This window comes from Triticum urartu, unplaced genomic scaffold (genome assembly GCF_003073215.2).
Source record: "Triticum urartu cultivar G1812 unplaced genomic scaffold, Tu2.1 TuUngrouped_contig_80, whole genome shotgun sequence".
In the NCBI taxonomy this organism is placed as follows: domain Eukaryota; kingdom Viridiplantae; phylum Streptophyta; class Magnoliopsida; order Poales; family Poaceae; genus Triticum; species Triticum urartu.
Genome location: NW_024118901.1, coordinates 36,583 through 48,918, shown reverse-complemented (window position 1 = coordinate 48,918; position 12,336 = coordinate 36,583). Strand labels below are relative to the sequence as shown.

At 43.2% G+C, this 12,336-nt stretch overlaps 1 protein-coding gene across 4 annotated transcripts; it reads right to left on the bottom strand.

Moving 5' to 3' along the window:
• Positions 1–3,031: 3,031 nt before the first annotated feature.
• Positions 3,032–8,646, bottom strand: LOC125531749 (protein FAR1-RELATED SEQUENCE 5-like). 4 transcript variants are annotated; one of them, XM_048696030.1, is made up of 6 exons: positions 8,302–8,646; positions 7,810–8,124; positions 6,330–6,649; positions 3,824–6,236; positions 3,691–3,747; positions 3,032–3,495 (listed from the first exon to the last, which is right to left on the bottom strand). In XM_048696030.1, the coding sequence occupies exons 3-5, from the start codon at positions 6,546–6,548 to the stop codon at positions 3,695–3,697; spliced, it is 2,685 nt and encodes an 894-aa protein (XP_048551987.1). In that variant the 5' UTR covers positions 6,549–6,649; positions 7,810–8,124; positions 8,302–8,646; the 3' UTR covers positions 3,032–3,495; positions 3,691–3,694. The 4 variants fall into 4 exon arrangements, with proteins under 4 accessions (XP_048551987.1, XP_048551989.1, XP_048551986.1 ...); XM_048696032.1 differs by having other exon boundaries at positions 7,903–8,124; XM_048696029.1 differs by having other exon boundaries at positions 6,330–8,124.
• Positions 8,647–12,336: the final 3,690 nt, after the last annotated feature.

The following is a 12,336-nucleotide window of genomic DNA, read 5'->3' as shown; positions in this document are numbered from 1 at the left end:
TTAAGATTAATGGAATTTCTGGGCTTTCGGGACACATCTCTTGTTTAAAGCAACTAGTCCGCTTTAATCCAGTTGCATGATTTTGTCTTACCTTTGATGTTGTTTTTCTAGTTCATTGGACATTACTGAAGCATGAGAAGAAATGAAGAATCATAAAGATACGAGACACATCTTTTACATCTAACTAATGCTAGATTTTGTTTTTATATGTAAGTGGTGCTAGATTAATAAGAATGATTGAGATGAAGTGATCTACACCGTGTGAGAACATGTCATGCGCATTCAAGTTGATCACCTGCATACCTCATGACATAATTCCTCATTCTTGCTTCGGGTGGGGTTGCACATGCCCCCCTCCCTCGAGGGAGGGGAGGGACTCTCTCTCTCTCCCCCCCTCTCTCTTCTCGCCCTGGCTAGGTGCAATTTGTTTCACCAACTAGCATTGATCGGTCCCGGTTCAAGTGAGCTGTGATTTTTAGCCATGTGGTGTCCACATTAAAATGAGATGGAAAAATCGCATGAGTAAGTTTTTTTTTTGCATGAATAAGCTATTATAAAATTTTATGTCATGCTAATACAATAGCCTCACCAATTTATTTAAAGGAACCATAAATAAACGATATGACGCAAAAGACTATCTTCTCATGCAGCTATTGGCCAATGGTTTCGGAGCAACAATAGCTACCCCTCTCCAGGCAGCAGGCATTGGCGGTCAATGCTAGTCAACGGCAAATCTAGTGGGGGTGCTATAGCAACACCTTCAAAGTTGTAAAATAAATTTTACTATATACTTTATTACTTTACACTAATTATTTAACAAGTTGATGCTATGTTCCGGCTATTTGTTGAGATTATGATGGTTTTAAGACTAAATTATATAGTATCTAGTGTAAATATTGAACGTGGCATCCTTGGAGCTGAACATTGTCTCTTTGCCAAGGCAATCTAGGAAGACAGAAGGTTCACGGGAGAGGGGAGAGAAACGGGAAAAAACAGACAGGGCCGGTCCTGAGATTTCAAGGGCCCTGGGCGAAATTATAATTGGGGGCCCTTGATGGCCCTTAGTATAGATGTCTATTTATAAATCATTATATGTAGATATAATTTGTATCAAAGAAAAAATTAAGTGCATATCAAATAATGTATTACATATTCCTTCAAAAAATCTCCTCATATTTTGAGATGGAAAATCGCTAATGATATTATCAATATCAATTTCATCAAGCATGTTTTTCTCAATGCATAATGTTGCCAAGCTGTTGTAACCCTTTGTCAATTTGTTTCATGCTTTCTCAGTCCAGTGCTCAGTTCATTCCAAGAGTTTATGTTGGTAATATGGTCAACACTAGCTGCATGTTTCGGTCTCGCATTAATATGCTTCCAATCACAAAACCCCTCATGCCTCAATGCACTTTTGCATTTGTCAGAATTGAAAAGCTTACATCACAATGAAAACACTTTTTTTGCGCCTTTTGAAATAACTGACCATTTCCTATCACGCACTTCTCAATTGCACATATTTCTTGAGTAATGCGTATATGAAAAATGTCTTGAATTTTCATCCAAAGAATATTTGGTGTTTTCTTCTTTCCTTTTAGGCCCCTTTTCCACTAATATACCCTCAATTTATTTTCAAGATTACCCAAATTGCTTAGATCATAAATATCCACAGTAATAACCGGTTCGTCATCAACACTAGCAAATTATGTCGCAGATGAATTAAATATGGACGCAGGATCGCTCACATTGGTATCATCAATGTTGATGTCAACATCATCTTCTGTAGGAGAATGACCATTATTTTTCTGATTGGCACTAGTTTGGTCATCCATAAGAACTATCACCAACTCGTCTAGATTTTTTGAAGTGCTCGGATGGCTCTTATGATTTATTAAGAAGGGATCCTTTCATGTCATCTACCTCCTTCCTTTTTCTTTTATCACATCCAGATGGATACTTTACACCCGAACCCAATATGGCAATGCTGAAATTGAAAGGAACAACAAAATTAGTGCAAAAAATTAAAATATTGGATTAATTACAGAAGATCTTCACCTAATATCATGACAAAATCTGCTAGGGCATAGTATAGTACCTTCTCTCCGTAGTCTAATCTGGCTATGTGCGCGCGTTTGATCACCCTGGCAACAATTCCCTATTGACCTGTTCGAGAATTCGGAAATCAGGATTAGAAAAAGAAAGAAACAGGAAGAAGAACAGGCAAGGGCAGAAGGCGTGCACGAGGAGACGTACCTGCCGTAGTCGTCGCGCCGTTCGTCAGGAGGCGGAGTTGAAGTCTTGAAGACGAATAGCGGTCGGCGGAACATGCAAAAGGGCAGGGAACGAGACGATCGAGGATCCGAAGAAAAAGGAAATCGTGCGTGAATCAAGCGATTTCTTTCACGTCATCTGCCTGTACGTGCAAACATGGGCCAAGCCCATCATCTCTCCCTTTCTTTCCTAGGCCTAGCACGTGAGTCACACGAGAGGAGCAGAGGCTGGGGCGTTGCTGGGTTTGGCTTCAATTTTTTTTGGTCGTAGTATATACTTGTGTACCCTACATACACGTACCTGGAGGGGGCCCCCTGGCGTTTGGGGGCCCGGGGCGGCCGCCCCATTCGCCCCCCCTCAGGGCCGGCCCTGAAAACAGACATGCCTATGGTAAAAAAAAAAAACTCCAGACGTTCTGAATTATTTGTCTTAGATTTGCCTCTCCTCTAGGCAATGCAAATACTACATTATTTGTATAAGATTTGTCTCTCCTCTAGGCAATGCAAATACTACATTGCTATACGAATTTTAACTTTTGGTACCAAATCCCAGGTCACTTTTCCTGTTGTTCATTTCCAACTGAGGAAAGAAAAAAGATCTATCTAGGGCACATCTACCCTAGGAAAAGAAAAAAGAAAGAAAATACCGGCACGAATCTCCGGATAAAATCAATGAAATAGGATTTAGATGTGCAATACTTAGGGCATATCTAAACATGCTTTAGCAAAACTGAAAGAAAAAAGTACCGCTGGTCCAAACAAGGCCTGAAAATTTGCGATCGCCTTGTTTGTATTTATCTTGACAGCCAGTGAACTTGACAAGTGTAAACAGAATATATCACATAGGTGTAGAGATGACATGAACATTCATTCCTCCATACTAGTACATCTACAAGCGCGGCATGCACCATCAACACAGGCACAACACACACACACAAAACGCATCACCCTTTTCATCATCATCTACTGGGAAGTCATTGCCGCTTGGTGGTCGAACAGGCGACCTTGATATTTAATCGGTCTGAGGCGCCATGGGGCAAGCGGTAGGTGGAACTGGACAAGTCGTAAGCTATGAAATGGACTGGAAAAATTCCAGCAGTCTTAAGAAATCTATTAAAAAATGATCTGCACAGCGGATAAGCCCGTCGTCATTATTCCCAGCTCATTAGTTATTTCTACACACCACCAAATTGCTATGGCAGCCAGATATACCATCATCCAGCACCTGTTTGAAAGAAAAAAGTGTGAACGAAACTAAATATTTGCTGGCAGGTGATAAACAGACATTTTCCCAAACAGGTCACTGAACAAATGATACATCTTGGGTAAATTGATAGGGTAAGAACCATAAAGACATTGGCATAGTATAACAGAATAGTTCTCTTACTACGTTTCGTACTTGTAGCAAGAAAGTGGTTACCTGTCTAGCGGTAATCCAACGTACCAGCACCCATTGTGAAGGGAAAGGTTAGAGAATCTGCATTACAATTAGCACTGTTAAATACATGTTGCAACAAACAAAAAGGGGGGAATCATCTTGATTGAACAAGTACCATCAGCAGAGCCATTGATAAAGTTAGCATGATTGTGCAGACCGTCTGTGATCATACTTTCAACTGGAATTTGAGTACGGTCACAATTAGCACCAATAATAGCAGCTATGTCAGGGGGGCTGTTTTCAAGAAATTGTTCCACTTGACCCATAAGTATGCTCGATTGGCTTTCCATGTACGCAAATGATTCGGCAGAGGTTGCAGCTCTAGCCGCTGCTATGCTGAATATTCGACACAATAAAGTGTGACGCTTTGTCTGAGGATCACCATCAAAAGAGTACGCGTAACCACCATTTGAAGATCCTGATCTGGCATCTTTCCTCCACCTTTTCAAGATGTACTGAGGAGGAATGTCCTTGATATTCCTAGTGTCAAGTACCTTCAGCATATGGCGACATGGAATGCCTACAAACTCAAACCTCTTGCAACTACAATGTGACATGGAATTGAGTGAATCATACTTAACAAAATGATCTTTTGGATTGTCCTCGACAGTTATCCTATACTCACAGATTGTGCCCATCTCACCACAGTTATATAGCATGCAATCCATGTACAATTCAAACTCTCTTTCAAACATTCTATAGGCAGCAGGTGTATACACATTTGCAGCTTGCCTTAATATTCGCATCGAAGGTGGCTTCTTTGTGCTCTGACTGGCACTCACATCAAGTTGCAGTTCTGCAGACCGACGATCACATAATAATTTTTCAAACTGCACAAAGAAACTCAAAAGGTCGAATTCTAGGGATAAATATATTTTAAGCTCACTACTCAAGTTGTCCTTCTGTTGGACGCTTTTCATATCAGCGTAAAATGCCTCACGACCATATGGTAATGCCCATTTCTCCTTAACAGCAAGAAGATCTGCTAGCCATTGATTATCTTTTAGGTCATGATTTTCCAACATTTCTCTCCATGCCATCAAAAACTCAGCCTCATCTTCACAATCAAATAGGCATCTCTTGAAGTTGTATTCTAAAGTTCTTGACCCATGGAATGCTTGACTTAACTGTTGAAGAGCATTTTGGTAAATTTGCCAAACACAAAAACGATGTGCTGTCTCAGGCCAACTTACTGCAACAGCTTCACTTATCACAGCCGATCTATCAGTTAACAATGTCTTGGGATGGGTACTATTCATTGCCATCTTAAAAGTATCAAATAGCCATCTGAAAGCTTCAAAGCTCTCATCATAAAGTAATGCAGTACCAAAGATGACAGTTTGCCTATGATGATTCAGACCTGTAAACAAAGCAATCGGCCTACCATAGCCTTGCACTGCATACCCTGAATCAAGGCATACTACATCACCAAAGTGGGTAAAATCCATGATGGACTTGGAATCTGCCCAAAGAAAATTTGTCAAGTTCCCATCTTCATCAGATTTTACTGCATAGAAGAATGAAGGGTTGTCATGTTGCATCTTTTGTAGGTACTCCAGAGTGGCACCTACATCACCATAGTGAGAAACTTTACACTTGTACCTTTTCCAACTTCTACCTTCTAGACAGTTTGAAGTGGCATCCTCTTTGATAAGATTTTGCTTGCCGTAACAATCGTCTAGTGATTCATCATACAAATCTACTCCACAATCTTGATAACTTCCAGCCGCTAGTGATGTCATCACAAGATCAGAAGCTGCTGCGGCGCCAAGACCGTGATTGTGGAAGGTGACAAACTCAGTGACATTATACTTGCCGTTAGATGCAAGTCTGATGACCATACACGCTGGGCAACCAGTTCGTGTCTCTGGACGAGGCTTCTTTACTCTATTTGCTCCTCTTTTCTTCTCACGGAACCCTTCTTTTGAACAAACAAACATCCTTCTAGTGATAACATTTTCAGCATTTATTGTCATGCTTGCCCTTCTCACGTTAAATCCAATTTTCCCTGCATACATGCTGTAAAATTCATATGCCTCATCTTCATTTTCAAACTCTGGCGTTACCACAGTATCATCCACCAGATTTTCTCTCACAGCCCGTGCTTTACGCCTAATTTTCTTTGCTTTCAACATATGAATCGTAGAAGCTGTTGCCAACTGATGGTTATGGTTTGGTACAAATTCTGTCAAACGGTACTTGCCATTGGGAGTAAGCCTAATGGTCATGCTTGCTGGGCAACCAATTCTTGTTTCAGGCCGTGGGCACTTTGATTCCTTGGCACCCTTCTTCTTCTCCCGAAAACCTTCTCTTGAGCAAACAAATGTCCTCCTAGTGATGATGTTCTTCGATGTTGTCCAGAGTGTTGATCTCCGAACAAAGAAGCCCACCTTCTCCGCATAAATATTGTAGAACTCATAAGCATCATTCTCGTCATCAAATAGCATATTTACTTCCGGCAACATCTTCTCATTGCAGCTATTAATCACAGGAAGAACATCGGCTGCCACCACATCCGCTACTGCTTCCTACCCATGAAGAATGGCAGCACCATGATAAGGTAACAAGGCTTTGTTCTTCCTTAAGACCTAGTGGAAAATAGACAATAGTAGAGAACATACCCCATTTTGTTGTGGATACGCAGGATTCACATGAGGAGGCCAAGATGTGCATGGACGCAGGACTACATGTCCAGGCCAGGACTGTTGTGCTAATCTCAGATCAGTGGTGGGGGCATCTGAAGCAGTAGGCATAGAATTTTGGACTAAGGGAGGTGGCACAGGCGGCATAGCAATTCGGGGACCCTTCTCCTTTGCACCACCGCCGCTGTTGCTGGACATTTTGTTCTACATACATGTATACGCCAGCACGAGCACTCAAAATCCACTTGATAGACAGAACGAAGCTTCTTGTAATTGCACTCCACCGCTAGGCAACACAACTTCAAGAAAAGAAAGAAATGTGGTTAATAAATGAAGCAGCAGTTTACCAATCAACCTTTGGACCATTTAGTCTAATACATCCTGAATGAGGCAATAAAAAGAGGATGGAAGAGGAAATGTTGATTGGCCAAGAAATTAGCATAGGTGAAAACAAAATCAACCGAGAAATCACAACAAATTCTTCCACAGTAGAGCTGAACCTGATGGCCAAATTGGATAACCTACTGCTAGAACTGTCCACAAGCAGAACTCGATCCAAGTCAAGCTATGCTGCGCAGCCGGCTGGATTTCACTGCACACAAGATTACCTTAAAAGTCCTCAGGTAGGACGGAAGGACTGAGGAGGGAGAGGGAATTGTGATTCCCTACACAATGGTGGCCGCCACTACCATGCAGCCAGGCAGTGGTGGGCACATGACTAAATGTAAGGTAAGGCAGACTTAAGCCTTTAGTGAGAGGGCTAACATTTTCACCGACCTCACTAATGGACAAGAATGTCAGTACATGTGTATACATCTGTAAAAATAAGTTATTTGTGACATAAACTGTGAAAAATCCCGATTTAAGCAGATCAAACCACCCATTACCTTCCCTACCATACCTCAATCCTCGTATTTGCAATTCAGAGTATTTTTCAAAACATTCAAACCCACCACGCAGCTCAATTATGAATACAATGGCCACCACTGCGGATCAATCCCTAAAAAACCCAATCGCCCAGTCAACTAATATACCTACTTATACCGACTGAGAACTTCCAAGCATGACAAATGGGACACCCAAGACCACACCACTAACTCTATGCATTCGGTTTATTCAGTTTGGTAAATACCCTTTTGTGGTATGTACACTATCCATACTTCGGTCAATATGGTACTATAAAACTAAAATGCAATTTGGCTTTGGTATATACCATGTATGGCTTTGATTAAACCAAAGTTGACGCAAATTTAAGAAAGAGAGAACGACGCTTTCTTCCTGTCCTATGTATCTTTGAAGGTTCTGAACTTCCATTCCATACATTTTTCACAATAGGACTTGCATTAGACTAGCCATGAAAATATGACATACTTGCTAATTAATTAGCACTAGAAAATTAGAGGTTAGCGAAGGCATGGATGGATAAACATCAGAAACTAATTAGATGCTGGGAGCAAACCTTATGATGTCAAGGACAAGTCATCTTTGGACCGTAGCACTAGCAGTATAGCATTCCATATAAGAATACAGAACATAACATAATATGCCTCACCATGAGTGTTCAGATAACAGGAATCACAGACAGAATAGAAGAAAACAGCATCAGTACGTCACGACCTCCCATGGCCATGGGGCACAAGCATTGCCACAATACCAGTTGCCAACTTCACAAGATCGCAGCTTAGTACTAACTAGCACAGCCCAAGCACCTTTACAGTACTCAGCAGCATTGTAAGTTCCTTCAAATCTCCCCCTAAAAAAAGTTCCTTCAAATCTGAAAAGTCAAGCGAAATAGGCAACATCAATTTATTAAACCTTAGTATAAGACATGATATCGATGGAATTGCCATTGTTCAGAAACCTATTCGCAGCCAAAAAAAAAAGATCCTACTCATTGGCTCATTGCAACTTTGCCACCATAGTAATTAACTAATTAAGGCACAGGAATTACCTGAAGCTTTACTAGGTTGTGCTTGCGCGGGGACGGAGAACGCCGGGAAGCAGGAAGCAGCGACCTGCGAGGGCCGGTGGGTACGGCGTCGGACGGGCGAGTAGCTGAGCAGGCCGCTCGCCTGACGGCGGAACGGCGCCGGAGGCGTGGCGATGCAGCGAGGTTGAGCGCCGGACGGCGAAGCGGCACCGGAGGCGTGGTGAACTAGCGAAGCAGCGAGGCTGAGCCGTTGAGCCCCCAGTGGTGAGCGCGCCGCCGTGGTGCTCGCTAACGCTAGGGTTCGTCTGTCGGTCTGCCCGATGCGCTAGCTACCGCTTCGGGTAAATCCTATCTGACGCTCAATGCGCCAGATACTCGGCATAGCGCACAGGCGTAGGCTCCAATGCTCCATGGCCATTCGCCAGGCTCAGGCTGTGTTTTTTTTTCCAAGGTGTAGTTTTTCTCTCATAATAATTGCAAGTAGGAGCAGTGAGATCATTTTTTTCTTTCATAGAAAGAAAGAGGGTCCTTTAGGCTAGGGTTTCTCATGCCTCTCGCTGGTGCCGCCACCAGTCTATCTCGTCTCCTATTGTCTTAGGGCCATGGAGGTGTGACGGATCCCGGCCCATATCGGCGGGAGGGTTTTGTTTTTTCATACTCTTTTGAGTTTTGTTAGGGTTTGTGTCTTGCTCAGAGAGGTGAGGCGGCTGCGACTCTCTGAAGATGGAATAAAATTCTCCCCGCCTTGTCGCCGTCTCATGATGTTTCTAGCATCGTCGGAGGGTGTGTGGAGATTGGATTATTCTGATCTACGCTTTCTTCACCGGCGATGATTACTGTTTTGGTGTGCTCGTCCTATGGGGTCTTAGCACGACGATTTCCCGACTGTCTACAATAACAAGGTTTGTCTGGCTCGGTTGAGGGAGGGGCAAAGACGGCGATGCGTCTTTGGCTCGCTCCGTGCTAGTAATCGTCGCTAGGTGGTCTACGGACCTAATGTATTTTTTACTTCTGATGTTCTTTGTACTATCTTGACAGTTGATGAATAGATTGAAAGTTATCCTCACAAAAAAAATTAAGAGCAGCAAGCACATACATATTATATCCATCAAAATTATCATGTGTGCCGATAAAACGCAACTCATCAATATAGTCCTTAATAAGCACAAACTTTTTCGATATAATGTAGTTGGGAGAATTTAAAAAGATAATAGAGCTATCATGTATGGGTGTAATAGCAACAATTTCATACTTAACATAAGGAACTATAACAAGTTTATCTCCATAAGCATAATTCGTATTGGCATCATAGCCACAAGCATAGTAGCATCAATTTACTATATCTAAATAGGAGACCCCCAGTACTTGATTTCTCTCAACATGCAGGCTATCCACATCATCAGCCTGCCACGTCATACTTTTTCCCCACCCAGCGGTGATACATGCAGCCTCCTGTGTGCAACAAATAATTAGCAAAAAAAGCTATCGGTAGCATGCAAATGTTCTATCCGCTAGCCATGCCTAATAATAATTTCTCCACCCATCGGTGATACATGAAGCCTCCTATGTGCAACAAATAATTAGCAAAAAAAAGACTATCGGTAGCATGCAAATGTTCTGTCCGCTAGCCATACCTAATAATAATTTCTCCACCCAGCGGTGATACATGCAGCCTCCTGTGTGCAACAAATAATTAGCGAAAAAAAGGCTATCAATAGTATGCAAATGTCCTGTCCGCTAGCCATGCCCAATAATAAGGAACGGCAACAAATACGTGCATGCCGTAGTCCCATAAATAGCCATAAATATAGGATCATGAATAGGAATGGACGATCCTTCATCTCCCTCATCAACAAACAAATCTCGGCCGATTCAAGTCCCCACCGAGTTTCTTATCTTCCGTCTATATCTCTATATCTCTCTCCATACTGAGCTGCCGCCGGCCAAGCCTTCAAGGGTCATCGCTGTCGGAGACCGGCGCACTACTACCATACTAATTGTTTGTGTCACCAATCTGTTCAGATGTGCAGTCGAATGCAGCGGCGCCGCCACCTCGAACGTGATGACTCACGCCCTTCCGGCCCTCCAACAAGCACTAATTCCTTGGCAAGCCGCTGATGCTGGTCGAGATCTTCCAGTTCACGGCCGGCACGCTCTCAAAGAAAGGCGTCCTCTCATGGTGGTGCTCATGGACCAGTGCATGGTCGTCAATACTTTTCTGCAGCGAGCGCTGCGGCCTCCACGGCGCGGACGCCGGCTCTGGGTATGCCTACGCGTCGATGGGCGAGGCCGAGCGCCAGTGCTCCGGCCAATGCCTGCGAGGAAGGGAGGATACTACTAAGTCCTAACTGAGGGATGGGAGCACTCCAGCTGATACACGTTGGATACGTCATCTGATGTTTTTTCTTTTTTGATTTTTCAGAAAAAGGAGCAAAAGAATCGGGACAAAGGATTGAGCTAGGACATATCCACTGAGTGTTAAGACGTACCCAACATGTATCCGGATTTCTTTTCCTTTATTCTTGACCTATTTCTTCTCTGCTTAACCTATTTCATGTATCGGGTTTTCATGTAGATCACTCTTTTCTTTATCAATTGTTTGTTCCTTTTCTATGAATCCCCTATGATACCTTTTGAATCTATAGATCAGTCATTAGGTAAGAGTTTGGTCTGGGTAGTCATCGTTCGTTTTGCTTCATTATACTTTAAAAACGGTGTTGCTCCATTCCTTGTTATCTTTATGGTAAGTCGTTGATATGTGTTGTGAAGGAAATATGCCCTAGAGGCAATAATAAAGTTATTATTTATTTCCTTATATCATGATAAATGTTTATTATTCATGCTAGAATTGTATTAACCGGAAACATAATACATGTGTGAATACATAGACAAACAGAGTGTCACTAGTATGCCTCTAATTGACTAGCTCGTTGATCGAAGATGGTTATGTTTCCTAACCATAGACATGAGTTGTCATTTGATTAACGGGATCACATCATTAGGAGAATGATGTGATTGACTTGACCCATTCCGTTAGCTTAGCACTTGATCGTTTAGTTTGTTGCTATTGCTTTCTTCATAACTTATACATGCTCCTATGACTATGAGATTATGCAACTCCCGTTTACCGGAGGAACACTTTGTGTGCTACCAAACGTCACAACGTAACTGAGTGATTATAAAGGTGCTCTACAGGTGTCTCCAAAGGTACTTGTTGGGTTGGCGTATTTCGAGATTAGGATTTGTCACTCCGATTGTCGGGGAGGTATCTCTGGGCCCTCTTGGTAATGCACATCACTCAAGCCTTGCAAGAATTGCAACTAATAAGTTAGTTGCAGGATGATGTATTACGGAACGAGTAAAGAGACTTGCCGGTAACAAGATTGAACTAGGTATTGGAATACCGACGATTGAATCTCGGGCAAGTAACATACCGATGACAAAGGGAACAACGTATGTTGTTATGCGGTCTGACTGATAAAGATCTTCGTAGAATATGTAGGAGCCAATATGAGCATCCAGGCTCCGCTATTGGTTATTGACCAGAGACATGTCTCGGTCATGTCTACATAGTTCTCGAACCCGTAGGGTCCGCACGCTTAAAGTTCGGTGACGATCGTAATTAGGGTTTTTGTGTTTTGATGTACCGAAGGTTGTTCGGAGTCCCGGATCACGGACATGACGAGGAGTCTCGAAATGGTCGAGACATAAAGATTGATATATTGGAAGCCTATATTTGGATATCGGAATCGTTCCGGGTGAAATCGGGATTTTACCGGAGTACCGGGGGGTTACCGGAACCCTCCCCGGGGGGGGGGGGGTTAATGGGCCTACATGGGCCCTAAGGGAGAAGAGGAGGGCCGGCCAGGGCAGGCCGCGCGCCCCCTCCCCCCTAGTCCGAATAGGACAAGGAAGGGGGGGGCGGCGCCCCCCTTTCCTCTTTTCCCCTTCCCCTTTCCTTCTCCAACAAGGCAAGAGGGGGGAGTCCTACTCCCGGTGGGAGTAGGACTCCTCCAGGCGCACCCCTAGGGCCGGCCGCACCTCCCCTCTCCCTCC

Excerpts from the sequence above, each read along its gene's own strand:
- LOC125531749 (XM_048696029.1), bottom strand. The coding sequence starts at position 6,548 with ATGTCCAGCAACAGCGGCGGTGGTGCAAAGGAGAAGGGTCCCCGAATT. Across the intron at positions 6,237-6,329 it reads CGTATCCACAACAAAATGGG|GAAGCAGTAGCGGATGTGGT; the intron begins GTATGTTCTCTA and ends CTTCATGGGTAG. Across the intron at positions 3,748-3,823 it reads TATCAATGGCTCTGCTGATG|ATTCTCTAACCTTTCCCTTC; the intron begins GTACTTGTTCAA and ends ATTGTAATGCAG.